Raw genomic sequence first — 25,693 nt, 5'->3', positions numbered from 1 at the left:
AATATGCGCAAGCTCTTGTCATTTGTCAACCCTAGCTTAGACAAGAAAGGATTGGAACCCTTTACTATTGAGGTTGAGGTCATGCACGATACCGCTATAGATAGGTGGGTGGGATCGCATAAGTGCATGGCTTGCAGATCAATACCCTGTGTTCTGGAAGATATATGAATCGATCCATCTTGGAAACTAATAATGGGACTAAACGTGGTTGTAAGAAAGTGGAGATGCTGCGGGCTAATAGGGCCGCTAAAAATTCAAGAAGGCCCCCAACTTTTCCGAGGCATTATTGATCAGGGTTCGAGGATTATGAATTTATCAAACCATAGTCACATAGCCTAATAGAAGACTTGCAAGTAGTATCTCCTTTTCTGCACTTTGTCCTATAGTCTATACTACGACTCTATACCTTGATACTTGGATTTCGAAAGGTGACTTTTCTATACACCCCTAGAATGATAAATTAATTACAAACAAAACATGCATATATTATGTAGAAATGGATTTAGCCATGTTTATATTGTTTGCCTATCCGCAAATATCCAAATCCACATTGCGGATACCATTTACTATCCATATCGTATCGTTGCGGATATGTAGATATCAGATTACATCCATGTCCACGGATATGCGGATTTGGATACGTCGCGGATGTTGCCGCAGCCTAGGTACATGGTACACACTACAGAGAAACGAAGTCAATATATCTGTCACACTGAAATCGACCTTTTTATTGAAAAGTACCAGCTAGTCATCGCAGACGCGTGGCTGAGATAATAGGCATGTACTATATATCTCAATGGACGCTTCTCGCACGTAATTTGTCCAGGCAGGAAAACGGGCCATCGGAATGATTGAAACCGTGTCACCGGCTTGGAGTCTTGCTATCCAGCCAACGTTTTGTCTGGATCCTGCACGGCCATATATTTTCGAATGGCGCTGGAACTCCATGCATGCGTGTAAATTTGTCGCCAAGCAATCCTCCTGGCTGTCAAGGAGTAGTTTCTTTGGTGGCCTTTCAATCTCAAGTTCAAACCATGTCCAAGAGTTTTCAAAGGTGCCGTGATTCTCGGGATAGGAACTGAATCCTTGGTCGTGGCTCCAAATGATGAACTTGATCTCACGAACGGGGGAATCATGACCCCGGATAGGCTCAGAGGTTAAATATGGTGTCCTTTCTTGACAGTCCTCTTCGGCAAGACTTACAAGGTCCTTCCTGCAAACTCTGGAAAGCAGCCAATATCTGGCAAAATTCAGAATCTGCAAGATAATAGGGCGGGGTAATTCCCCACGCCCACAGCGTTGAAGAATACTGAAAACCTCGAAGATATCTCGTGGCTGCCCTGGTTGATAAAGCTGGTTGTATCGCTGCTCTGCGGTGCCCCAATTCCTATCAGTGGCGCTTCGAGGAGGTAAGGCTTCCTTCTCTAGGAGCAATTGCACTATCTTCTCATGGCCTTGATTAGAAGCAGCCTGGAGAGCATTGCCATATTCACCACCTTGGGCATTGATGTCAGCTCCCTTCTCTAGGAGCAACTGCACTATCTTCTCATTACTATGATAGGAAGCAGCCTGGAGAGCATTGCCATAGTAGCCACCTTGGGCATTAACATCAGCTCCCTTGTCCAGGAGTACCTGCACTATCTTCTTATTGCCAATCTGGGAAGCAGCCTGGAGAGCATTGCCATAGTAGCCACCTTGGGTATTGGCATCAGCTCCCTTCTCTAGTAGCATATGCACTATCCTCTCATAGCCTTGAGAGGAAGCAGCATAGAGAGCATTGCCATCTCTACCACCTTGGGCATTAACATTAGCTCCCTTCTCCAGGAGCATTTGCACTATCATCTCATGTTGTTGATAGGAAGCAGCCTGGAGAGCATTGCCAAAGTAGCCACCTTGGGTATTAACATCAGCTCCCTTCTCCAGTAGCATCTGCACTATCCTCTCATCGCCCTGAAAGGAAGCAGCCTGGAGAGCATTGCCAAAGTAGCCACCTTGGGCATTGACATCAGCTCCCTTCTGTAGTAGCATCTGCACTATCTTCCCATGGCCCCCCCAGGAAGCAGCCTGGAGAGCATTGCCACGGTAGCCACCTTGTGCATTAACATTAGCCCCCTTCTCTAGGAGCAACTGCACTATCTTCTCATGGCCTTGATTAGAAGCAGCCTGGAGAGCATTGCTATATTCACCACCTTGGGCATTAATATTAGCTCTCTTATCTAGGAGTAACTGCACTATCTTCTCATCACCACAATAGGAAGCAGCCTGGAGAGCATTACCATAGTAGCCACCTTGGGCATTAATATTAGCTCCCTTCTCCAGGAGTAACTGCACTGCCTTCTTATAGGCTTTTAAGGAAGCAGCCTGGAGAGCATTGCCATAGTACCCACCTTGGGTATTAATATTGGCTCCCTTCTCCTGGAGCAACTGCACTATCTGCTCATGGCCTTCCAAGGAAGCAGCATAGAGAGCATTGCTATAGTAGCCACCTTGGGCATTGATATCAGCTCCCCTCTCCAGGAGCAACTGCACTATCTTCTCATTGCCTATCCGGGAAGCAGCCTGGAGAGCATTGCCATAGAACCCACCTTGGGCATTGACATTAGCTTCCTTCTCCAGCAATAACCGTACTGTATATGTGAGACCGCCTGATGACGCGTAGTACAATGGACTTGCCATGTGGAAACGTCGTGGATCTCGGGCCTGTGGTTTATCGGGGTCAAAGAGGTAGCCCCAGGCTGCGTACGCCTCACTTTCATTCAGCAGGAACTGTAAGATGCTTTCCTGAACGTCCTTTCTAGATTCAGCATGTCTTGCATGATCTATCCAATATCGTGCAGAGTATTGCGCCAGAGGAAATCGTACTCTGATTTCCTCCGCAGGGCATTTCCCTCCAAAGTAGACCATATACGCCAGGCAGACTCTTGTAATACACGCCCGTGCACTTATTTCGGTCATGCTGGCTTGAAATACCTTTTCCACGCGCCCGGACGAGAGATATTCTTTGACGGAGAAATGGGCTAATTGAAGCAGCATCACGGCCTCTTCCCTATTGTCATCGTTTTCTCTGGTTGTCAGAGACACCAGACTGGAACAAATCCTAACGATCTCTCCAGGAACAGGCAGTCTTTCCTCGGGGTTGAACTGACAATCCGCATTAAGGTCGACCACTATTGCATCTACGGCTTCTCCAACCGTCAATGGTCGTTCCGAGAAAGTTAAAAACTGCAAGATTTTGATCGCGTCTTTTCTGTGTTCCTTCTTTATATTGGTCATGATTCGAGCATATGTTTCGTCTAGTGTCTCAGGAAGTGAAGCGAGCGCTTCGCGAACCTCTCGAAGATGCAGACACTTTTCTAAAACGTCGAGCTGGCATGCAGCCCACCTAAACCTGCAAATGGTGAGCTTTTATCATCCCGATTACGCCAGGACCATGATGCAGTGATTTATCTTACATTCCGTCCGCCTTCTTCCTCAGTTCTGTCTCGATCTCTTCTAGCACGGCAGGCTTCGACCGCCATCTTCGGAATTCGTTATCAGCACGAAGAGTGCCATGTATGTATGCCCCAATATCAGCATCCACAGGACCTTGTTGTATGGGAATGAAGCTTTCTTCGGAAAGCCAGGATTTAAGCTCCGATTCTAGTTCGTCTTCCCTCCGACTTGTGGCAAGGAGATAGATGTTTCTGTGATCGGAAGTCGCCAGCTCTCGCATCCAAGACAGTAAGTCTTTTCTTGTTTGACACTCATCCAGGGCATCTATAACAATTTGAACAGTCTGGACATGCTGCACCATTGCCTCCAGTGTTGCACGGAGGGAGTCAGTTGTTGGCTGTTGATCGCCTCCTTCACAGTTTGTGAACAAGGCGTCGAGCTCCCCTCGTGAATCTTTGCACCTGGAGTAAAGCTGCGCAACTAGTGAGCGAACCAGTTGATCAAGTGACTGCTTACGAGTATCACTGAAATCGAAGAAGAAATCCAGGACAAGAGTTGAAGAACAACTTTGGTTCTGGCGGAGGTGATCGATGATTGTCGAGGTGAGGACAGTCTTTCCACAGCCTGGAATTCCGTAGAGCCAGAGGTGCTGACGTGATCCAGCCTTCCACTGCTGAAAGAGTTCACTCTCAAGAAACCATAAACCCGTTCCTTCATAATGCATTTTCAGTGCTTTCACGAAGTTCGTTGATGGATCCGGCGGGGACAGCCAGTCTTTGATCTTTCTGAATTGGCTGTCTAGATGTATGCTTTCCACCACAGTCCTCGTGGCTGCTGCTATAGATCGGATTTCGGCCACATTCTCTGCAACTCGTCACTCTTTTGATACCTATTGATGGACCAACACTACTCACCCTTTATGGGTTCCAAGTTGTCCATGACAGCTTGCGGAGTGACTATAAGCAGAAGTTTCTTAGCAAATGCCGCAGCGACAGCAGCTGCATAAGGCTGCCACTTCTTATTCTTGTGCGAGTCCGAATAGTCACAGACGCCCCGGATGACCAGACATGGGAAATCATCCATCAAACCAGCAGCTTCCATCTCGAAGCAAATGACATTATCCCTCGCTGCAAGTCGATCACGTTCAAGACCGTCCTTCATCACTGCATTGCCGGAAGCGATGTTGCCGTAATGGATTCTAGGATTTGTGCTCCGCCGTGGAGGCCGGTCAACAATGTCGTCCTTCATCGCGGCGACAACACACCCCTCACAGGTGCGGTTCTTGTCGATGTGTTTGTAAATTGCACTGAACAAGATGTCCTTGGCCGTCATGGGATAACTCCATTCTTCGTCCGACTCTTCGTCTGAGTCTTGATCAAGTTGATCACGTTGATCACGTTGATCACCCTTGAACGCTTCGTTGACTAGCCTGGATATTTCTCGCCCCAGATTGCGTGTTGCTCGTAGGGTAGTTATGGCAGTCCTCAACAATACTGGTGGCTTGTTTAAAGTTCCAAGACGACGAAACCCGTCAATTTCCATCCTGCCCAGGTCGTATTGTATCACGCCCCCGCCTTGTGCAGATGGTAGAGACACAACAAGGTCACCAAGTCGAATGTCGTTCTCTGAACTGGGAACACCGCCTCCGACACCCACCAACACACCGAATCGGAGACTGGGAAACGTAGATTGCATCGATTTAGCAGCAATCGCTGCTCGGTTGGTACCATATTCTGGTAGGCAGGCAATGGTGACGTTATGCCCTCCAATACATCCCAAAATATAGCTGTTTTCATCATGTTTGGGCTGGGTTTTCAGCTGCGCATGTTCATCATCGAGCATTGCACGCGCAGCTATCAGCTCAGAGGGGATTGCACAGATCCAGCCGACTGTGTACCTTTCTGGAGGCAGGCTTACAGCTTCGCTTCGCTTGCTAGCCTTACTCTGCACTTGGGAAGCAGTGGCTGGCTTTGTCGAGGCCATTGCAGTATTTGAAAGATTCTTTGCGAAGGACCGGTGCTGATCTTCGTGCGAGCCGAGTCTCGTCGTAGGAAATGCTGCGAACAATGCTGGAGGCTGGACAACAGCTGGAAAATGTCAGGATTATTTAGTTCACATCTTTTGAGTCAGCCTTGCGCTAGCAGTGGGGATAGAGGGCAAAGGCGTTTGTACGGGAATTGTTAGTGGCTGCGAATTGCGGGGATCCCCTGCCAGGTTGATATTTATTTGCCTGATGTTGCCTAAGAAATGGTCTATCTCCATGCCTCTCTGTATATGATTTTGATTAATTACCTTTACTTTATACTGATCCAAGCATATCGCCGGGAAATCAATGATGTAGGCTGACCGTGGGGTGGGATAAGGATGGGATACATGTTCTTGCCTCACTAACTGTAACTTCCAGAAATTATAGATGATAACCTATTAAAATAAGATACGGCTAGTAAGGTTCTCTGGGAATCTGAAATTAGATCCAGCGCGAAGGATCAATGGCGCCTTGGCTCACTAATCACGCATGAAAAGGTGAGCATTGCGCGAGGGTCACCCCACCACGAACCCGCTCACCCAAGTCGCGCGACCTCAGGGAGGCACTGCTCACCTACTAAAACAAGAAGGGCAATGGCATTGGCGACCGAAGTTTTTTGCTCGGTAGGTCGTCAGCCTTTTATCTCTACTGGCGGAGGGTTGCATTATTCAGGTGCTTCTTCTTCTGAACAAAGCATCTGTAAATGGCCTCACTAGTAGTTATATCACGCTTTTCAGCTCCAGTCGCATAGGTTCTCCCGTTCTATCTGTAGCCAACGTTTCGTTATCTCAGGCTAGTCGCCTCTTTAATGAAGTATAAGGGGGCTTCAATACTTGATCAAGTGGACGCTGAAATGGGACTATCACAAATACCCTAAGTCAGAATATAACAAGATATCTAATATTGAAACTTAACTAGTTGGCTTTCAAGTGCAGCTATCTCCTACGAAATACTAACTTAATATCTCAATATAGAAAGTCTAGTGTTCCCAATAGTAGATGTGGATTAATTGTCATCTACGGTCTGCAGCAGATCAGAAATAGTATTCATTCACTATTTCATATTACTAGGTGCACGTACTACTTATACTATAGTAATGTAAAATCATAGACACTGATGTACTATAACTACACCATATTATAGATAAATACCTTGCTATATATTATTCTACGAACTTTATAGTGTCCCACTCTGATTTTAGGTATGCTGCAAAGTCACACACCATGAACTTTGTCATGCTCTCAAGCAAAATAAACGTTAATATACAATGTACATCCGAGCTATTCATAGTCATTCCTATGTTTGTCCTTTAGTTCATCATGTGTAATATCATAGAAAGAAGGCGAAATCAACTGCGAGCACCACATGAAAAAACAGAGCCGGCCGGATCCTTATGAATCGAGACACCAGATGCATAAAGCCCAAGGGCACACTGATCAATTAGCCTAAGCGCTGTGTCCGAGCAAGGTATATACTTACCACAACCAATCCAATACACACTGAAGACACGTTGACAACAGTCAAGAAAATCTTCCCCCGCGACAAGAACCACATCCCCTTGTTCATGTAGAGCCAGAATACTCCTGGCAGGCCAAAGGTAAACCAGCTCAAAAACAGTGAAGCCTAGTATTTGTTAGTTAACTTGAAGGATGCGCGCTGCGTGGTAACTGACAATCAATCCGATAAGGTCATTAAACACCGGTATAGCCTCGGCGATGATCCAAGCTATGGTCCAGAGAACAGCCATGATTCCTATCCATGAACCCACAGCAACAATGTCACGCTTATGGATTCGAGTTGTCCCAGCAAACATGCGCAGATAGATGGCTTTGGCGGCGATGTGGCCGTTGATGACACCTGCAATGACAATCTGTAAGGGTCAGTCGCTAGATCGCTGAGAATTGGAGGTCGTGGAATTATCTTACAGTAGGCAAGGCAATGCCGTAGGCAATCTTGGCGATCAATAGACCTGTTGACCCCAGAGCGGGTGATGTCACGTCCTCGCCGGCAAAGTAGTATATAACGACCGCAGCAACGATATAGAGCGAGATATCAATGCTTTGGAGAAGAGCAAGCGCCTTGGGGAATTCCCTGGGGTCGCTGAGCTCGGCAATGAAAGTGAAGAAGGAATTATGGCTGGCTGGTGATTGTCAGAAATAGCACTGGGTATATGGCTATATTATACTCACCATATGCGAAAACCATGTTCGTAACGGCACCAAAGCCAGTCACCAAATCTGTGTGCTTGGCGACTGCCCATGTCGAGGTTGGCTTGATGATCCCAATACTGATCATGGTGACCATCACTGCGGAAAAGACACTGACAAATGCTGCTACAGGTTAAATCCTAAGTAGTCGGTCGAGGGCAGCAGAACTCACAAACGAGCGACAGCCATGAGACTTTCTCCAACGTGCGAGGCAGCGAGAGAAGGCAGGAAATCACGGTTCCGACGACTCCGAAAACAATGGAGCAAGTACCATGACCCGTAATGACATTAAGGGCCACAGTGAATGTCAAAATATGACTTGCCATGATGAAGATCAACAGCAGTATCTGTGCTGCATTCAGGAGTTCCCTCCCAAATGGGCCCAGCAGGACTTCTCCCGCATCAGACATGCTTGAAATATGAGGAAATCGCAGTTTTATTTGTCCAATAACGTAACCGTTGTAGCTGGCTAGGATGCCCATACTGATGAGGATGGCGAGGCCTGGTGCTAGTCCGACGGCTCCAACAGCCGCAGGAAGTGAGAGGATGCCCAAAGAGATAGTCTCGGCAACCATGAGCAGTCCTCCTTGCCTGCTGAAGAAGTTAGCAACCATCTACTCCTGAACAATGTGAGCGAAAGATGAGAAAACGCACCACCACTTGAGAACTTTGTACTTGACCTCTGCAAACTCCTCGTCACCAAAGGCATCCTGACGGACAGGCGGCATTGGCTCCTCTTTCTTCTGGTCCATATCCTCTGGCTTTTGAGGTTGTGTCTGGCTTTCCGCGTCCATGTCGATTTTCGAATCATCAGGAGATAAAGACACAATACGCGAGGTCATTTTGATAGTTGTGGCTTTCATGAATGAGTCCCATATTTGACAGTGGGGAAGGAGAGCCTTCATATAGTCCCTCTTATCTTGTCAATCTTGGTCGTAATCCGGGGTAAGTTGGGGAGAGCCACAGCGACCCGGAGAAGACCCCACCCAGATAGGCAACGTTTTCAATCCCATAGAGGTTTCAAGCCATCTGGGAAAGGAAATGGGTTACGGTTAATGTAATTGATAACGGACTTGCGCCTCTTGGATGTTGTGGCGTGTACCCCGGGGGCATGTCTGCCGCTGAAGAGAGGCGAGGTCAGGCGAGATTAAGTTTCGGGATGGCTTTCCTGATCGAGCGTCGGGGACTTGCCTATCTAACGAGATGCTTTGCACCATTGTAGTCTATCTGTGTCCTGTTAGAGAAACACATGACATATACCTGTTGCTAGCATGTAATGCCAACGCAGACTGCCCGCCAGTCCACATAACATGTGTATACTCAGGTGCTAATGACCGTTGTAGCGGTAGAATTACGGCATTCAGTCGTGCAGTACTCTCGACATGACCCACAGGTCGTAAAACATACCTCGATTGTAAGAATACCGATATACTCCACTGAAAGCTTCTCACATCCTTTCCAAGCGTATACTGCGTCTTCTCAGGATTACCCGAAATGCCATATCTCGTGACACAAGACCTCGGGTACTAATAAGTTCCCATAAAGTAATGGCCAGCTTTTGTCGATAGCAATCTTCCAAGATAGTAATCTATATACCGCTATCAGCCTGGGTGACTTGCTAGATGGAAAGCCTTCCCTTACCACCGTGCCAAGGTCCCAAAAAGGCAAGTGGTCCCTATCCCAAACATCGTGTCCATCTATGTCTAGCACTCTTCGTGGATTCCACAAAGAAATAAAACCAATTCCTTACCAGTTCCTTAGATCTCTTTCACAACAAGCAATCCCTCTATCTCGTCTACCACCAATACAAGCCCAAAATGTCCGATCTACACGGCCTCTTCGTCGCCCTCATCACCCCCTTCACAGACGACCTGAAACACATCGATGCAGCCCGTCTAAAAACACACATCGACCGCCTCATCGCAGCAGGCATCCACGGGCTCGTTCCCGGTGGCAGCACCGGCGAGTTCACTACCATGACGACCGCAGAGCGCAAGGAACTCACCGAGCTGTGCATCAAGTTCGCCGCGGGCCGCGTCCCAGTCGTCGTCGGGACAGGAAGTACCTCGACAGCTGAGGCCCTCGAACTAGCGACACACGCAGCCTCCACCGGCGCCGCAGCGCTGATGGTCGTGCCACCGTTCTACGACCCCGTCAACCTGGAGCAGTTGACTGAGCTCATGGCGGAGATTCATAGCGCTTCGAGCCTGCCTATCATGTACTACAATATTCCTAGCGCTTCAGGTCTGACGCTCACTCCCAGCGAGATTGCGGGATTGTCCAAGGTGGGCGTCAAGTATCTGAAAGACACGTCAGGGAACGCCCCCGCCTTCACTGAGTTGGTCTTCGGACTTTCGGATAAGATAACCGCGTTCAATGGCTGGGATACACTGACCTTCTACGGTCTTGCGGCCGGTTGTCCCGGCGGGGTGTGGGGAGCGGCCAATTTCATTCCCGAACTGGCGGTCGAGCTATACGAGACTGTTTCGGTGAAGGGAGACTTGAAGCGAGGACGTGAGCTGTGGACGAAGATCTGGCCCATCTGCAAGTTTTTGGAATCGCATAACTATGCTGCTGCTGTCAAGGCTGGGGTGGAGCTGACTGGACAAGCCACAGGGGGGCTCAGAAAGCCTTTCAAGTCACTTGGCCCTGAATTGCAGGCAGAGCTGAAGCAGTTGCTGATTGACGCGGGGGTACGCACAGTATAAATGGCTAGATGATATCTACCGCAAAGCTTACGAAAGGCATAGTGAACAATAAGTAATGTCCTTGACAGGTAGTCCAGTATACCACCCTCAGTAATGGTCTGCCTGTAATTGAGGTACTGACTTAACATAGTAGGCATAGTAATGCATTTAGTAGCGTCTCAGGGTATCGTTCTCTAAGTCATCAGCAAAAAAGAGGCCATAGATTCTTTTGTCTGACAATGGTTATCCACGTTGGCATCGGATCCCGTCTATTCGTCTCCAAATGCTGGTCCTGTTGGTTCCACACGTCTGTCAGAATTTCCCTGGCTGTTTGAAAAATGGGAAATCGGCAGATTGACTCGGCCCGGTTGAAAAATTGAAGGACAGCGTCCCGCTTGGAGGCTGTAAGCGCCTCACACCCCGCAATAAACATAGGCCAAGCAGTTGCAGGGCTCATGGGATGCTCTGCTGGTACAGCTTTTTGGAAGTCAGCCAGCGCTGTAATAACGTCGTCCACATGACCAGCTAGGACAGCAGGATGGACTTGTCGAACTCGCCGGTAAAAGAAAATTAGCAGAGCGCCGTTCAATGCTCGCAACATTGGCTCATGAGGTTTGGATGAGTCCAGGTGCTTGGAGCGGACGCGGCGATTGTGCCGCAGAACAAATGAGCAGATCATATTTTCCAGGTGCTCACTGCGGCGGTGGAGTGTTTCCCATGCCTCAAGAGAAGCCTTCCTCTGCGATTGACGTGCAACTCGAAACGTCTCCATCACGTTGGCGAGCCTTGTGGTCTGGGATATGAGGGTAAGCCAGGTCTCAGGGATACCGTAAATCTGCTTGTATAGTGTATCCGAAAAGTTGCGCGAGTCTTGCAGGTGAATATCGTGCAACCCGGTCTCCTGGTCTTTGGGGTCGTCGATGTTCAAATCACTGTCCGAATGGTGTGCTTCGAGTCGCAGAAAGTCGTCGAGCTGCGGGACCTTCTGATCCGCTTCGCTCCTAACCTGATTACGTGGATCGGCTTTTCGAGGGCGAAAATCGGAATTAAGAGCCTCTATAAAAGAGGCGGAGGGCTCATAGTCATGAAGGACATAGGTACTCTCGCCTACAAGCCGCAGCCATGTATAAACATGGTGTAGAAGACGCGCCTTTGGCGAGATCCGTCGTTTCGGCAGGCCCCGCATGCGCAGAATATACTCAGCGTTGATAAGGAACCCACGAGCATAGTGCTGTTGCCCAGACAAAATCTATGCCCGTTAACTTCGTTCTCAGGAAGGGAACATAAGATTGGAGGTCATGAACTTACAGCGTACTCAGTCAAGCAACATATGGCCATTAGTTGATCCTTGTACTTGGCTCGCTTTGGCTCTTGAGTTTCATTCTTTATCGAGAGTTGCATATGTTCCCTGGCCTGTTCGAACAAATTCTCGGCTGTTCCTCGCCAATGTTGGGCGGCATCTGACGAGGGTGCGCTTGGATACGTAGATAAGTGGATAGCAGAGCAGGCCAACAACCCGTATAGATTGGCCTGACGCGCATGGTTGATATTCTGGGAACCAAGTATCGTCAGGTCGCTGTAGGTAACCATTGCGGCCGGTACATTCAGAATCTTCCATGGAGACTTCTTGCCCAGAGGCATAGGCATTGTTTGTGGAATCACATTATCATGAAAATGTTTGAAGAGGAAGGGCGCCTCTGCCAATGAAGCGGCATGTAGCAAGGTGGAGGCCATCTCTGTCGGTTCGACCACCTGCAAGGAGCCGTCCCCATCTGGTGGTTCTGAGAATGACACGACATTTGCTGGTCCATTGAGAGGCATAGGATCCATTTCGAAATCGGAACCGAGGGCGGCTAAGTTTGTCCCTAGATTCATGTCGCTTGACAATGGCGCAGCGTTCCAGCCAAGAGCGTCTGGACTGCATCCAAGCAGATCCGACCAGTGGAGGAAATCGTCAAAATGGCACACTGGGTCCGAAATAAAAGACGCTTGAGAGAATGTCGTCTGCTGGCCGATAGCGTCGGAGCTGTCTTCGATGTTTGGCGGGCTGACCGGCTGGGGAACGTGCGCCTCAGACTCGACTGAAATCGAATCCGGTTCATCTTGTTCGGCCTGCTGATGTACCACGTTATCTCCCCTTTGGGACTCAGGAGTGGGCAGCCCTAGAACTGCAAACGGACCGACGACGATATCGCCTGTGGGAGGGTTGTCGATGTCTCTGGTTCGGAGGTCAATCTCAGCCAACGACGCATTGATTGAACCTGAGACCAGTCGTGAGCTTAGTGAGGATGCCATGGACAATCTAGATTGCTCTGTATCTGCATTAGCCGGCGATCATCATGCATGGATGCGTTTAAAATGGCTAGGGCGCTCACCTGTGTAAAGATGCCGGCGGGTTTCAGGTTGGGCCTCTGCACTCTCGCCATTATTGGAATTGTGCATCCATCGTACCTTGCTTGGAGGGCGCTCGCATGTGACACCAAGCGATCGACATGTACGACACGACGGACGCTTTTGGTCACACTTGACATGCCGGCGTCTGCAGGTACGACATGCTCCTAGCGCGTGAGTCCGGCGGGGCAGAACGAAAGTTGAAGTTATCGGAGTCATTGCTATGAAGAAACGGACAGGGATAGATCCGCGTCAACCAAGCTGCGAACGACCGCTCAGAGGAGGTTACATCTATGAAGTGATTAGTTGCTAGTCTCTTGGGATGAGGTCAAACGAGATCGGAAGCACTTGCCTATTTGGGCGTTGACGTGAGTAGTGGATTAACCCCGCATTTGATAGCCGAAACCTTAAAATATACCGGTAGCACGACATTGGTGATTGCTTCGAATTAATGCTATCTTTCAATCTCCGTCACTTGAAGACGGTGTATTGAGATTCACAGCTTGAGTGAAGTAGCTTCAGTAGCTTGTAAGGCTGTTTTTGTTCCTCCCAGGACTGTACTCATATTAGTACAAGCAGAGATACAAATATCATATCAACTGCTGTCCATTTCGTTATTATGAACTATATTATAGTTTCCCCAGTCGCTCTGCCTCCTCCTCCACTGTATCAGGAATATCATTCTCCAGACTCCTGCCATTTGGACACCATCCCAACCATTTTCTCGCCCGTTGACTGTTCTGGCGAGCATTGGTGCCCCAGAGGACTCCCCCATGAGGAGATAACTTGTCCGCCTCCACGTGGTCGATCTCAGAGACCAAGGGTGACTCTATCAAACCGAGACGATGGGCTGTTTGTGCAAGCAACTCGGAAATCCCCTTGAAGCTCTGGTTGCCCACATCAGCCTTTTGAGACACAACAACGACAAATTCTCCAGAGCCGTCAACTTACTAGCATAGAGTTGCCGGGGAAGTACAGCCCTTCCCGATTCCACATGTGCATGTCTGCGTCCTTGTGGACAGCTTTCTCAACCAACTTTACAAAAAGATCGCTGATGTCGGAGATATGAACGTTGCTCCAAGTGCTCTCGCCCTTTCCCACCTGGATCGCTCGTCCGGTTTCGATAGCGACTCTGGCAAGCTCGGGGATCTGAATACTTCGCTTCTTGATGATGCCTCGACCTTGTCCGTAAATGATTGGTGCGAACACAAGGGCTGTCTTGGGGCCGGTCAGGTTGAGAATAATGTTATCAACTACACGGCGAGTCGCATTCTGGCGAATAATGTCGCGGATCGCGCGGGCATCGTCGACATCGCCAAAAATCTTGTCGGTCCCTTCTCCGTAGGTGCCGCTGACGATGTCGGCAATCGAAAGGACACTTGCGCCCGAGATCTGAAGCCAGTAGCCTTGTAATGTCAGCATCTGCTATTGTTCATGAGAATGACTGCATGACCTACCGGGATCACTGCGTTTAGCTAGACCGCGAGCAATAGCCTTGACACTTTCAATGTGGCTGGAACTCGCGGTATCTGCAGACTATCAGCGGTACTTCATTATCTCGTGCTCAACGACTTACGAACGACCACATCGGCCTGACGAGCTTCTTCTTCAATCAAAGACATGGAATCGAGATCACCGCAGACGACTTGGACGTTTGGACAGGCTTGAGACAGAAGTGCGGCTTTCTTGGGGTCCCTCACCAGAGTAGAAATGCTATACTCCGGATGAGCGGACTGTAGCGCGTGAAGGACATCACCTCCAATGTAGCCCGAAGCACCTGTGCTATAGTTCTGTCAGTGACGGAGGCCTTGTAGTATATCGTTGGAGAGCTACCTACAGGAAAATGCGAGTGGGGGTAGCCATTCCGCGAGGTTCGAAGTTCAGAAGGAAAAGTCAATACTGTAAGACTGGGAACTTCCAATCCATGACCTTCAGAATGATATATGTTGGTAGTGGGTGAATCGGACAATAGGGTGCTTCTGGAAAGTTGTTCCGCAAGTCCATCATGCGATGCATGCAACGATCCAGAAGGGGTAGTTGGTTCCGCTGAGCTCTCGGACGAAACTCCGAGGTAGGTTCGTGCGAAAAATAAAAAGGACATTGTAAATGGCATAATAAGGGATTCAGATGGCTCGATGCAGCCGTTTAACCAAGGCGGATAGGTCGCGTGTCCTCAAGTGATTTCTCCATTGTATACCCAACATATTTCCGTCTACATCTCTACACAGTATCATCGTTACGATGGCTCATCGAGGAGAGACTCTACACAACGAGGTGTCCTGCATAGCAGACCTCAAAGCACTAGGAAGCAGCAAGCTTCCGAAGATGGTCAGAGGTGAGTCAGTTCCACTCTGCTCGTGGCACACGCACCACTTACTGTTTCACATAGACTACTACAATGAAGGCGCAATGGACCTAATAACGTACGTATCATCCCACTTGTCGAGGATACATAAACTGAAGGATTCCTCAGATTACGGGAGAATGAAACCGCATTCGACCGCTACAAGATCCTTCCTCGCGTTCTGAGAAACGTCGACCACGTCGATACAACCACGGAAATCCTCGGGACCAAGGTTTCCCTCCCGTTTGGTTTCAGCCCTGCCGCGTCGCAAAAGCTAGCTCACCCAGATGGAGAACTGGCGGTATCGCGGGCTGCAGCAAAGTATGGCATCTGCATGGGACTCTCGTCGTATTCGAATTACTCTTTGGAGGATGTGACTGCGCAGGGGACTGGGAACCCGTACGTGATGCAGATGTGTGTGTTGCGGGATCGATCAATTACGATTCAGCTGCTGGAGCGGGCTGAAAGTAAGACTCTCGCGTTTCCCCTAACGCAAATACGTAATAACAGGCGGCAGAGGCGGGATACAGAGCACTATTCCTTTCCGTCGATGTTCCTGTGCTCGGAAAGAGACTCAACGAATATCGGAATAGCTATACTCTTCCTGAAGATATGAACTGGCCAAACATCCTCAGTTGCGGTGCTGATACCTCAAACCGTACTGACTATGGTAGGAGTCTTAGTCCCCAGAGTTATTGCAGGAAATAACCAAAGCAGATCCAAGTCTCGACTGGGGAAGCACAATCCCATGGCTCCGAAAACATACCTCGTTGCAGATATGGCTCAAAGGGAGTACGTCGTAGCCCATTCTCCCAAGGCTCGGCATTGCTTTGACTGACATGATCCTGAACAGTTTGCTCCCCCGCAGACGTCGAACTAGCAATCCATTACGGTGTCGACGGAATCGTGATCTCCAACCACGGCGGTCGCCAGCTGGACGGAATTCCAGCTACACTAGACGCGCTGAGACTCTGCGCCCCTATTGCACGGGGGCGAATTCCGCTTGCGATCGACGGTGGCATCCGGCGAGGATCGGATATCTTCAAGGCCCTTGCACTTGGGGCCAGTTACTGTTTTGTGGGGAGGATTCCCATTTGGGGCCTTGCCGTAAGTCTTGTTCTCATTTGCTATAACCAGGTAGGCTAATTGCATTCAGTATAATGGGCAGGAGGGCGTCGAGCTGGCAATCAGGATTCTACGGCAAGAGTTAAAAATTACCATGGCACTTGCAGGGTGAGTCCTAAACTGCCTTTACTCAGGTCCTCGACTAATGATCGCAGCTGCACGTCTATTAGCGATATTAACGAGAGCTATCTGTCGGTTCTGAAACCGAACGGGCAGTTGGCAAGGCTGTAGGGCAAGACGGTTGAGGCCATTAAGCATTCCTAGCATTCTCTTCTAGCGATACTTGGTAGAGGCATCATCAGAACAGGCGATTTCTTATGTCAACTAATCTTCGAGTCTTTACTTGAACCTACTTGTAGTTGTAGCTATATTCCCAGTTGTCACAGTTCAGGCCGTACTGCTCCCAAGCACTCGACTTAGTAAAATGGATATTCACTTATTTAGCTCCCTCTGGACTTTGCTGCTACAGCTGTTTGGTATCAAGGAACGCAAAATCCTTCCTGTCATGCATAAACACTGGACCGTGAGCTCTGATTGTGCCTTGTGACTTGATTTCAATAACCAATCAGAATGTAGGACGCTAAATTTCGGAAGGACCTTCCTGAGAGATTTGCACTTGTACCCGTCCACCCATAATGCATCTGGCATCACATTAGGCATGTCGATCCGCAGAACCCATCAGATGAGAAATTAGATAGGGATAAAGAAGGCCTATATCAGAATCTCAGAGGCCATAAACTGTGAATCTCATCGTCAATTATACAATTACACATACGGACAATGAGAACCATGGCAGACCTCTTTGTCGATATTACGACCCCAAATAATCACGTTTACCGCCAGCCAACTGGTCTGTTCATCGCCGGCGAATTCGTGGCCGCGTCGAGCGGGCAAACTATCACTTCAATTGACCCTGCGTATGCCGGACCATTTCATTTCAACGCACTCATATGGGTCAATTTAACTGATGCATATGTAGCACCGATAAACCCATCACCACAGTCCACGCAGCCAGCGCCGAGGATGTAGATCGAGCCGTGAAGGCTGCCCGGGCTGCGCTGGTGCATCCGTCCTGGAAACAGCTTCCCGCTACCGACCGGGGGATACTGATGGCAAAGCTGGCCGATCTGATGGAACAAAAGCGGGAGTTGCTAACGTCTATCGATGCATGGGACAATGGTACGCTGCTCTTTCTAGTTCATGGTTCGCAGCTGACCGAAATAGGGAAACCATACCACGTAGCCCTGGAAGAGGACCTCACCGAGGCTATTACAACCATCCGTTACTATAGTGGCTGGGCTGATAAGATCGCGGGTCAGACCATAAGCACGACAGCTAACAAGTTCGCGTATACTATTCGTCAGCCGATTGGTGTGGTGGGACAGATCATCCCGTGGAACTATCCCTTGTCCATGGCTACCTGGAAACTCGGCCCTGCATTGGCTTGTGGGAACACTGTTGTTTTGAAACCCGCTGAGCAGACACCTCTTAGCGTGCTTGTGCTCGCGGAGCTGATTAAGGAGGCTGGATTCCCTCCGGGTGTTGTCAATATCGTTAATGGTTACGGGCGCGAAGCTGGTGCTGCCCTGGTATCTCATTCTCTAGTCGATAAGATTGCTTTCACTGGCTCAACGCAAACAGCAAGAGAGATCATGAAGATGGCGGCGGGAACATTGAAAGATATCACACTCGAGACTGGTGGCAAGTCACCACTACTTGTATTCCCAGACGCTGACATGGAGCAAGCCGTCAAATGGTCGCATTTCGGCATTATGTCGAACCAAGGCCAGATCTGCACGGCTACTTCGCGCATCTACGTCCATCAAGACGTCTTCCCTTGCTTCCTGGAGAAGTTCAAACAGGCGGTCGTGACCACGTCCAAGATCGGTGATCAGTGGGATGAATCTACGTTTCAGGGTCCACAGGTGACACGAACTCAGTATGAGCGTATCCTGTCACATATTGAGATGGCCAAGAAGGAGGGTGCCAAGGTGGTCATCGGCGGAGGTGCTTATGTCGCCAACGGAGACAGAAACAAAAATGGATATTTTATCCAGCCTACTGTTTTTACAGGTACTACAGACTCCATGGCAATCGTTCGTGAGGAGGTCTTTGGCCCCGTTGTTATTGTCGAACCATTCGCAACGGAAGAAGAAGCCATCCGCCGAGCCAACGATACCATCTATGGCCTTGGCGCAGCCGTGTTCACAAAAGATCTGGAACGGGCGCATAGGGTTGCCGCAGAGATTGATTCGGGGATGGTCTGGATCAACAGTAGTCAAGACTGTGATCCTCGTGTGCCGTTTGGGGGTGTCAAACAGAGCGGCATTGGGCGGGAGCTTGGTGAAGCTGGTCTAGCAGCCTATAGTCGGATCAAGGCCGTACATGTCAACATGGGAAATAGGCTGTGACTGTTTCTTGGATAGATTTATATATCAATGATAGTCTTTTACATATTGCTAAACAGGTTCATGTCAGGGTTTAAGAACCAGGAAGCCAGGAGTGTTGTAACAAACCAGTCAAATGAATGAGAAATATATAGTGACAAGCCTATATAAATACGGCAATACCATGTCATGCTCATAGGATCAATCCTTCAACATGTTTGTTAGTGGGAGAAATATGCACCAGACTAGAAAGAGCACTCTCTGTTTAGCAAGGCACCGAGGACTCGCACGCCACAACCATAACCATAAGGTCATAACTATCCGTGTGGTGCAATTCCGCCGGAGGAAGAAATCTCGGCGTCGGAACAGAGATTCATGCCGATTCATGTCTTGGCACCGGAGGAGCCGAAGGGGCGGACTTGTTACTGTTTTGGGCTGATCCCGAGCCGAGGTATCTTCAACATCTTCCCAACACAACTACCTCTCGTAGATGATTGGTTGAATTGGCAGTTTCGCTGGGATTTTCGTAGAATTCAAGATCACCTAATCAGATAAGATATGGGTCAAGAAAATTTACATCATTGAGGATATCTTCCTCTTTTTCCCTTTGTTCTCTATCTGTGTTCTGCGCATATTCATATCAAAGTGTAATCAGTGGAGGGAGTAATACAAGATGAAATCCATACTATCATTAGCCACCTCGCTGTGGGAGTCTCTCACCTTCTGGAAAGCCCTCGCAATCGGGTTCGCATTGCTCAACCTCAAAACCCTGCCTTTCGTGTGGCATGTAAGACAGTCACCACCGTCTTGTTTTCTACATATACTAATAACAACCAGATCCGCGTCTACCGCTACTTCTTCCAAAATGGCTACCTCATGACCCCCGCCGTCGAGCAATCGCCAAAACCCAGCAGCGACCTCATAAAACCAAAAAGCATCTTCACCCGCGCGCCAATCATGGAGATCGACATGAACATGCACAAGTCCAACTCGACATACTTCTCCGACCTGGACGTCTCCCGAACAGCCCTCATGTGTTCACTGGTAATGAAGGGCTCCGCATTCCTCGAGAAGCGTCTGCAGAAGCAGGGCAAGCGCGGCCCGCTCCACTTCGTTCTTGGCGGCGTCTACACGAGCTTCAAGCGCGAGATTCCGGCGTACATGAAGTATGAGGTCCAGTCGCATATTGCTTCCTATGATGAGAAGTGGATCTATATTGTCACGTACTTCTTGCAGCCGCGCAAGGGAGAGAAGGCGTCGGCCGAAACGGACGAGGTTCGAAGGAAGAGGCTGCTTGCCGTTTCGATTAGCAAGTATGTGCTCAAGAAGGGGAGGTATACTGTTCCTCCTAATGATGCGTTTGAGGCGGCTGGGTATAAGCCTTTGAGTGCGCCTGCAGCGAATGGTACTGCTAATGGCACTGCGAGTGAGAATGGATCGCTCACTCAGCGCAAGGAGATCAAGTCCGGTCGTACTTGGGATGACAACAGTGAGTGGGAGCAATTGCACAAGGAGGTTCTCAAAGGCAAGGAAATGGTTCAACCATTCGTCGACCAGGAGGAGAAGTTGTTGGATGATTACATGGAGAAGATGAAACTCCCTGCGTTTGCATAGACTGCGATCAACGGTCGAGATACACTGAGCGTTGAATTTATGTCCTTAGGACAGGATGTTATAGATGTGTACCATGATTTTGCATAGATATAGATTCCTTTGACGAGTATAATAATTACATCCATGGAAGTGCACCTACAAAATATATGTATCAAACAGGCAACCAAAAATCCTGGCCTCTGAAAACAAATCAAGCCTACTAAAAAGAGCCGTCCCTGAAAGCAATACAAAAGGAACACATCGAAGAATCATATATTAGGGTATTGAATCACTATATTCTGGATATTACCTGTTTGCTGCTGTCTCTGCAGTCCTGATGGAAAGCGCAGCGTGACTTGGGAAGCATAGAGTCCTTCATTTGCTATTGATTCAGGAGCAGACGCCGCCAGTCTGATGGGCGGCCGTGGCAACATGCTGTTGCAAAATGCTGCCTCTAAACCGAGACTGAGATTACCAAGGTGTATGGATCTCTCATATATTAAAACGCTTTGTAGACACCCGCAGATGGGTTATCATTAGCTAGATCGGTCTCTAACCAGCAGGACCTCATCAGCTGCTCTATACTATATCTCGAATCGTTTGAACCCACCACCAAAATGCCCCTCTCTCACGCATTTACCCATTGTCTCAGCCTCCACTTTCTCAAGCGACACCGCCTAGAGTATTCCGCCATCAGATCCACCCCCGAAGCGATGGCGTCTCGCTGTTCTTCGCTCAGCGGGACATACTCTTCGCCGTAATAAGTTTGCCAGAGCCTCACCGCGTCCTCGGCGTCCTGTTTTTGTTTCTTGAGACTGAAACGCATACTGGAGCAATGGACCTTGTAGGCAAGAAGGTCCAACGGGTTGACAAAAGGCAGATGGCCTCTGTCCACTTCTTCCAGCGCTATTGCCTGGGTAGGCAGGTAGGGAGGCTGTCCTCGATTGCGTTAGTTTGACTTCATCCATCTGACAGGGCATGCAAACGTACCAAATAGTCTGGAATAATGTCCACCTGCACTAAGTACGAACGTTTGGCCTTACGTCTGTTCTTAAGCTCGTCCATAGGTTTGTATTTGAAGAGCAGAGGCTCTGCACGCTCCTTGAACAAACCTGAAAACCGGGAGACCAGCTCCTTGCGCATCAGTTTGTAGTCAATGGGACGGTCAGGCCTGAAAAGTAGAACATCCACATCCTGCATGCCCTCGTCAGCACGACTTGGTAGACCTGGTTCTTCAGTCCACTCACGAAGGTTCCCCGGTAGCTTGTCAAATAGTGTCGGACTGCCATCCCACCAATAATTGCAACCTTAGCTCCCTCTAGTTCTGGCATTGTCTGGAGGCATTGAATGAGCGTCTCTGCTGCACTTTTGAGTGCGGCGTCAAGGATATCGTCAGGCAAGTAACTCGTGTTCATCTTAAGAGTTGTTTGTTTCCGGGATACTGCTTGTAACGCAAGACTCAGAGACAGGATGAAATGAAGTTGATACTGACTGAGCCTGTGAAGAGGGAAAATTGATACTGTTATTAATGGTCATCTGTCTAGTTCAAGAACCACTACATCTTGCGATGGATGTTCACTTTGAAACATGGTTAAGAATACACACAGAGGCACAGCGGATGTATAAAGATCTTCTCCTTTTTAGTCCTTTATTCACATTATCCAGAGCATACAGTTTGTCTCAGTTATGGTGGACATGGGGAGGTGTTGTGAACCATCCTGATACAAGACAACTTGGAAGCATTCATTATGCCACAATCACTTAAATTAGTCTCAGGCGAAACTTCTCCTAACGTCACAGAACAAGGTAAACAACGTCATTGATTGACGTAATGAATAAGCGAGTTAAACATACATATGCTCAGAATATGGAAATCAGCAATGATAAGAAAACAAGTGAAGGACAGACACAAAACAGCTGCAAAGCTCATCCATCGTTCAATCACGCATTCTGCTCCTCTTTCACCTCTTCTTCGTTCTTCCTCGTCTGCTCTTCCTCCTCCTCCTTCTTCTTTCTCCTCTCCTCTTCCTCCTCGTCCAAACGTTTTAGGTCTTCACGCCATCCAGGGGGCATTCTATGTTCTGACGGCCAGGGACTTTTTTCGGGCACCTCGCCTGACTTCTTCATCTCCTCGCCAAACCTTTCCTCGGCATCCCCATGCGTTCTTTCATGTATGTTTTCGGTCAAAATCTTGAACCAGCTGCGAGTACGAGGCGGAAGGTCCCTCAGTGTAAAGAGGCGGTGCTTCTGCAGCACTTCATGCATGTCCAGTAGCAAATAATCCCAGTAGCTCCCTCTGAAAGTGTCTTCTGGATAATTATCCCGGAAGTACAGGAGGGTTAGCGACTCAGTATAGCGCGCTGGTGAGGGGATCTTGACTGGATAATCCGCCTCAACCACGCGGCCTAGACAGAATCCTCTGTGTACTTCTGGAAGACGCTCATCATTAATTGTCCAGTAGTCTGGGTCATTCTGGGCAGGTGGGCCGAGTGGGATCTCAGGCGCTCCCCACAGCATCTCAGACTTCTTGTAAAGTTCCAGTGTGTACCATTCGCGGGGATTTGGGCCGTATAACTCAGGTTTGTAGTAGTTCATGGGACCGCGGTCCACGATATTGAAGTGCGCGTAGGGGATCCCATGGCAGGACTTGGGCCAGTCAAAGCCGCAATACTTCCCCAACTGGCAGGGAGGAAAGCCGGCTTCAACCAGGAGGTCGCGTGCTTTGTCGATATGTTCGTCGGGGATGATGAAGTAGATGCCCTGTTGTAGTTGTTGTCCGGTGGTTAGCACATCCGCCTGTAGTTTGTGGTGCCTCAGGAAAACAGGGGAACTTACATCTGTCACGACGGGAATAAGAAACATATTCATCACATGCTCTCCCCAGAGCACATTAGGAATCCCATGAGCATCCAGAAAGCGAGAGATCCTGCATGAGTAGGTCCGGTGTATCATGTCGACGCGGTCCTCTTTGCGGTACCGGAGGTCAGCCATCTTGAGCGTATGGACCAGTTGTTCATGGGTTTGAGATCAACATGTCCTGGCCGAAACATGCTCTTATATATCTGAAGACTTGAACCTTAGTCTCGTGTATTGACAGTTGATGCACAATGATTTTCCGGCAAGAAGCAAGGAAATGTCTGTTTCAAGTTGGAGTAAAGGACGGGTTCCTTCAATCAATCCTCAAGACGATTTCTTTCAAACCGATATCTCGAAACCATGATACAAGCCAAGACCGTCTGGAATAGGATATTCCTCAACCGTCGAGTCTTACTGTGTATACTCGATAACAAAGCACCGCCCAGACGTATCAACAAAGAAACGCCGCCGCTGAGAAAACCACCTACTTTGATAAAGTTCCGAGAACTCTCCGCGCTTTGTCAGGGATCCAGCCGAAGAAAAAAAAAAAAAAAAAAAAGGCAGGATCAAACCTCGAAGAGAACGTGATGTTGGGCCACATCGTTCTTTGTCTTCAGATCATGCGAGCTCCTCGAGAGCGAGCCGCCACTCGATGAGACGGACCAGAAGATATAACCTTTCTTTATCCTATTACTTAATAACTGAGTTTAAGTGCAGCGAGGTTTTAGAAAAGTTTGACAAAGACTGGGAGGTCCTAAATAGCCTCAGGACCTTGCTGAACTGCATACCACCCAATATCGGTGATGACTGAATGAATATCAGCAAAATGTCCCAATCGGTTAAAATGCCTATTTCTTTCTCTATAACAGACTAGCGCGTAAACACTCGTTTCATGAGAGTTGGGAACTTAACGCCACAGTTACTGGCGCTGCGATCTCTTTCTCATGTGGCCTACCCCGACAGCATGGCTATTTTTTCTAATTAGAGGAATGGCTTGTTGAACCCGATTTGTGTCTGGCCGGGTCTTACGGTCCTCTTATTCAGCTATATGAGCACCTTGTCTAAACGGCGGTTCTGAGCGACCCCTTGATAGTCATCCGGCTTTCAGTAGGCGATGCGGGAGCGTGCACTTCCTTCAGTGCGGTTACGCATCTTTTCAGACATGTGGGGACATTTATGTTGCTCCCGCATCTAGGAGAAGGCGTAACGGGTTAAGGTATACGCCCGCAATTGGATGCTGTGGTCTGAAGTACTGTTCTTGCATAGAATAGCGAAGCCAGCGCATTGAACATCGGAACAGGCAGTCAGGAGTATGTTTGCCGCTTCTGCTGCAGTCTGGAGTGGCGTGCGCCCCTCTGTCCTATTCCAGATCTCCGGAAAAGATTCTATAACTTCGTACATATTAGGCGTGAGGCCTTGCAAAGCTCTCCTTCAAGAGGTGCCAATATCGTGAGGCATCGTCTTAGCATGGAACAAGAGGTGCCTACCCATCACAATATTGCTGAAACTCTTTTACGCCCTGGGGGCTCATTTCCTTACCAGCGTTGCATGTTTGGAGGGACCCTAGCCGCTCCGTCATGGATGAAGACGCGAGTAGTGCTGGCATATACAATGTGCCAAATGTCATTTAGAATGAGCCACTACACAGTAGGTCCCCAGTGGCTGAACTTCGTTGCTCCCGTATGCACCTATCTTGAATCTTCACAATCCGTATCGCAATATCCACACCGAAGCTCGCTGTCCCAATGCTATATCGCTAGCTATTAGGAGGATTTAGTATCCTTGCTCTATATAGCCCAAGCTGGACATGAGTATCTCTGTTTCTCCCTAATCATGTACGATATTGGCTTTCGCTGTGTAGTCTGCCTTGCTCACTGAGACCTAGATGGAAAACTGCTGGGCTTGATGAAGTCCATCGTTCGTCATCTCATCTCTCCGGCTGAGTACCAATCCGCACAATGGCCGCATTCTCACAATTGCCCACTCCGGCATTACTTTTAATCATATGTCGACTGGCGATCGAATTTCTCCCGAGCAAATCTGTAGGCGCATAGCTTGGAGGGCGTGATTACTACCGTCAAAACGCCAGCTCTAGAGATGGAGCTTCACGGTCCTTTTTTCCAGTATATTTTATCAATAATCTGAACCGTGAGCCATCGATGTTATTTGCAGATCATTCAACCGCATGGCATGTTGGCATGCCTGAACCCTCTTACAATAACTATTACTGGATTTCCTTCTAATGCAATCGAACTTCGAAGTTTAGATAGTGGGAATCATGCGACAGTGTCCATACAAGAATGTATTGATCGACTGTTGGCTCATATCCTAGTTTGGGTTTATGCTCGGTATCACGCTCCCTTGTTCTTTGACTTGAACAGTATCAATACGCTCCTCTTGGGAAAAGGAAGGATTCTGTAGCTAATTGCTACCATGGGTAGCCCGAATGATGTATTGCTTTGACAAAGGCCCCGAAACTTCTTCTTTTCGGCATTTGAGATTTTTGAAAGGCATATCTTCCTTAGTTCTCTTTCCCTCTTTCCTAGCTGAACAAAGCATATAATGCATTGTCTAAACTGTTTCATTCTCAACCATCTGTCTCTGGTATCTGTTAGCCGTTATGATGGGCTTGCAAATGTCTTGTA

At 48.7% G+C, this 25,693-nt stretch overlaps 9 protein-coding genes across 9 annotated transcripts; 4 read left to right on the top strand and 5 right to left on the bottom strand.

The window, feature by feature from the left end:
* Window positions 1–1,199: 1,199 nt before the first annotated feature.
* On the bottom strand, window positions 1,200–8,507 carry ALT_9434 (uncharacterized protein; the record flags this gene model as incomplete). The annotated part of the gene is made up of 12 exons (XM_089600613.1): window positions 1,200–1,240; window positions 1,296–2,790; window positions 2,863–3,388; window positions 3,453–4,296; window positions 4,347–5,519; window positions 6,866–6,890; window positions 6,938–7,081; window positions 7,131–7,328; window positions 7,384–7,598; window positions 7,648–7,788; window positions 7,838–8,256; window positions 8,320–8,507. 12 exons carry the CDS (start codon window positions 8,505–8,507, stop codon window positions 1,200–1,202), a joined length of 5,409 nt encoding a protein of 1,802 aa, XP_089455110.1.
* A 975-nt stretch (window positions 8,508–9,482) lies between these two features.
* Window positions 9,483–10,373, top strand: ALT_9433 (dihydrodipicolinate synthase family protein; the record flags this gene model as incomplete). The annotated part of the gene is made up of 1 exon (XM_033559414.2): window positions 9,483–10,373. One exon carries the CDS (start codon window positions 9,483–9,485, stop codon window positions 10,371–10,373), a length of 891 nt encoding a protein of 296 aa, XP_033415305.2.
* A 181-nt stretch (window positions 10,374–10,554) lies between these two features.
* Window positions 10,555–12,794, bottom strand: ALT_9432 (fungal specific transcription factor domain-containing protein; the record flags this gene model as incomplete). Its single annotated transcript, XM_089600612.1, has 3 exons — window positions 10,555–11,601; window positions 11,661–12,613; window positions 12,728–12,794. 3 exons carry the CDS (start codon window positions 12,792–12,794, stop codon window positions 10,555–10,557), a joined length of 2,067 nt encoding a protein of 688 aa, XP_089455109.1.
* A 578-nt stretch (window positions 12,795–13,372) lies between these two features.
* Window positions 13,373–14,606, bottom strand: ALT_9431 (uncharacterized protein; the record flags this gene model as incomplete). The annotated part of the gene is made up of 5 exons (XM_033559412.2): window positions 13,373–13,630; window positions 13,695–14,149; window positions 14,201–14,272; window positions 14,320–14,525; window positions 14,581–14,606. The coding sequence occupies 5 exons, from the start codon at window positions 14,604–14,606 to the stop codon at window positions 13,373–13,375; spliced, it is 1,017 nt and encodes a 338-aa protein (XP_033415303.2).
* Window positions 14,607–14,984: 378 nt separating this feature from the next.
* Window positions 14,985–16,443, top strand: ALT_9430 (alpha-hydroxy acid oxidase; the record flags this gene model as incomplete). Its single annotated transcript, XM_033559411.2, has 8 exons — window positions 14,985–15,078; window positions 15,133–15,166; window positions 15,217–15,554; window positions 15,605–15,757; window positions 15,805–15,879; window positions 15,941–16,194; window positions 16,244–16,320; window positions 16,368–16,443. The coding sequence occupies 8 exons, from the start codon at window positions 14,985–14,987 to the stop codon at window positions 16,441–16,443; spliced, it is 1,101 nt and encodes a 366-aa protein (XP_033415302.2).
* Window positions 16,444–16,992: 549 nt separating this feature from the next.
* Window positions 16,993–18,623, top strand: ALT_9429 (aldehyde dehydrogenase ALDH; the record flags this gene model as incomplete). The annotated part of the gene is made up of 3 exons (XM_033559410.2): window positions 16,993–17,129; window positions 17,192–17,391; window positions 17,437–18,623. 3 exons carry the CDS (start codon window positions 16,993–16,995, stop codon window positions 18,621–18,623), a joined length of 1,524 nt encoding a protein of 507 aa, XP_033415301.2.
* A 649-nt stretch (window positions 18,624–19,272) lies between these two features.
* On the top strand, window positions 19,273–20,213 carry ALT_9428 (acyl-CoA thioesterase; the record flags this gene model as incomplete). The annotated part of the gene is made up of 2 exons (XM_033559409.2): window positions 19,273–19,386; window positions 19,437–20,213. 2 exons carry the CDS (start codon window positions 19,273–19,275, stop codon window positions 20,211–20,213), a joined length of 891 nt encoding a protein of 296 aa, XP_033415300.2.
* Window positions 20,214–20,820: 607 nt separating this feature from the next.
* Window positions 20,821–21,607, bottom strand: ALT_9427 (uncharacterized protein; the record flags this gene model as incomplete). Its single annotated transcript, XM_089600611.1, has 3 exons — window positions 20,821–21,126; window positions 21,183–21,386; window positions 21,440–21,607. 3 exons carry the CDS (start codon window positions 21,605–21,607, stop codon window positions 20,821–20,823), a joined length of 678 nt encoding a protein of 225 aa, XP_089455108.1.
* A 526-nt stretch (window positions 21,608–22,133) lies between these two features.
* ALT_9426 (uncharacterized protein) lies at window positions 22,134–23,183 on the bottom strand (the record flags this gene model as incomplete). Its single annotated transcript, XM_089600610.1, has 1 exon — window positions 22,134–23,183. One exon carries the CDS (start codon window positions 23,181–23,183, stop codon window positions 22,134–22,136), a length of 1,050 nt encoding a protein of 349 aa, XP_089455107.1.
* Between the last annotated feature and the right edge of the window lie 2,510 nt (window positions 23,184–25,693).

The sequence above is a fragment of the Aspergillus lentulus genome, assembly GCF_001445615.1.
Source record: "Aspergillus lentulus DNA, contig: Alt17, strain: IFM 54703, whole genome shotgun sequence".
NCBI classification, from domain to species: domain Eukaryota; kingdom Fungi; phylum Ascomycota; class Eurotiomycetes; order Eurotiales; family Aspergillaceae; genus Aspergillus; species Aspergillus lentulus.
Note: the sequence above shows the minus strand (reverse complement) of the source record. Positions and strands in the feature narration are given on the sequence as shown.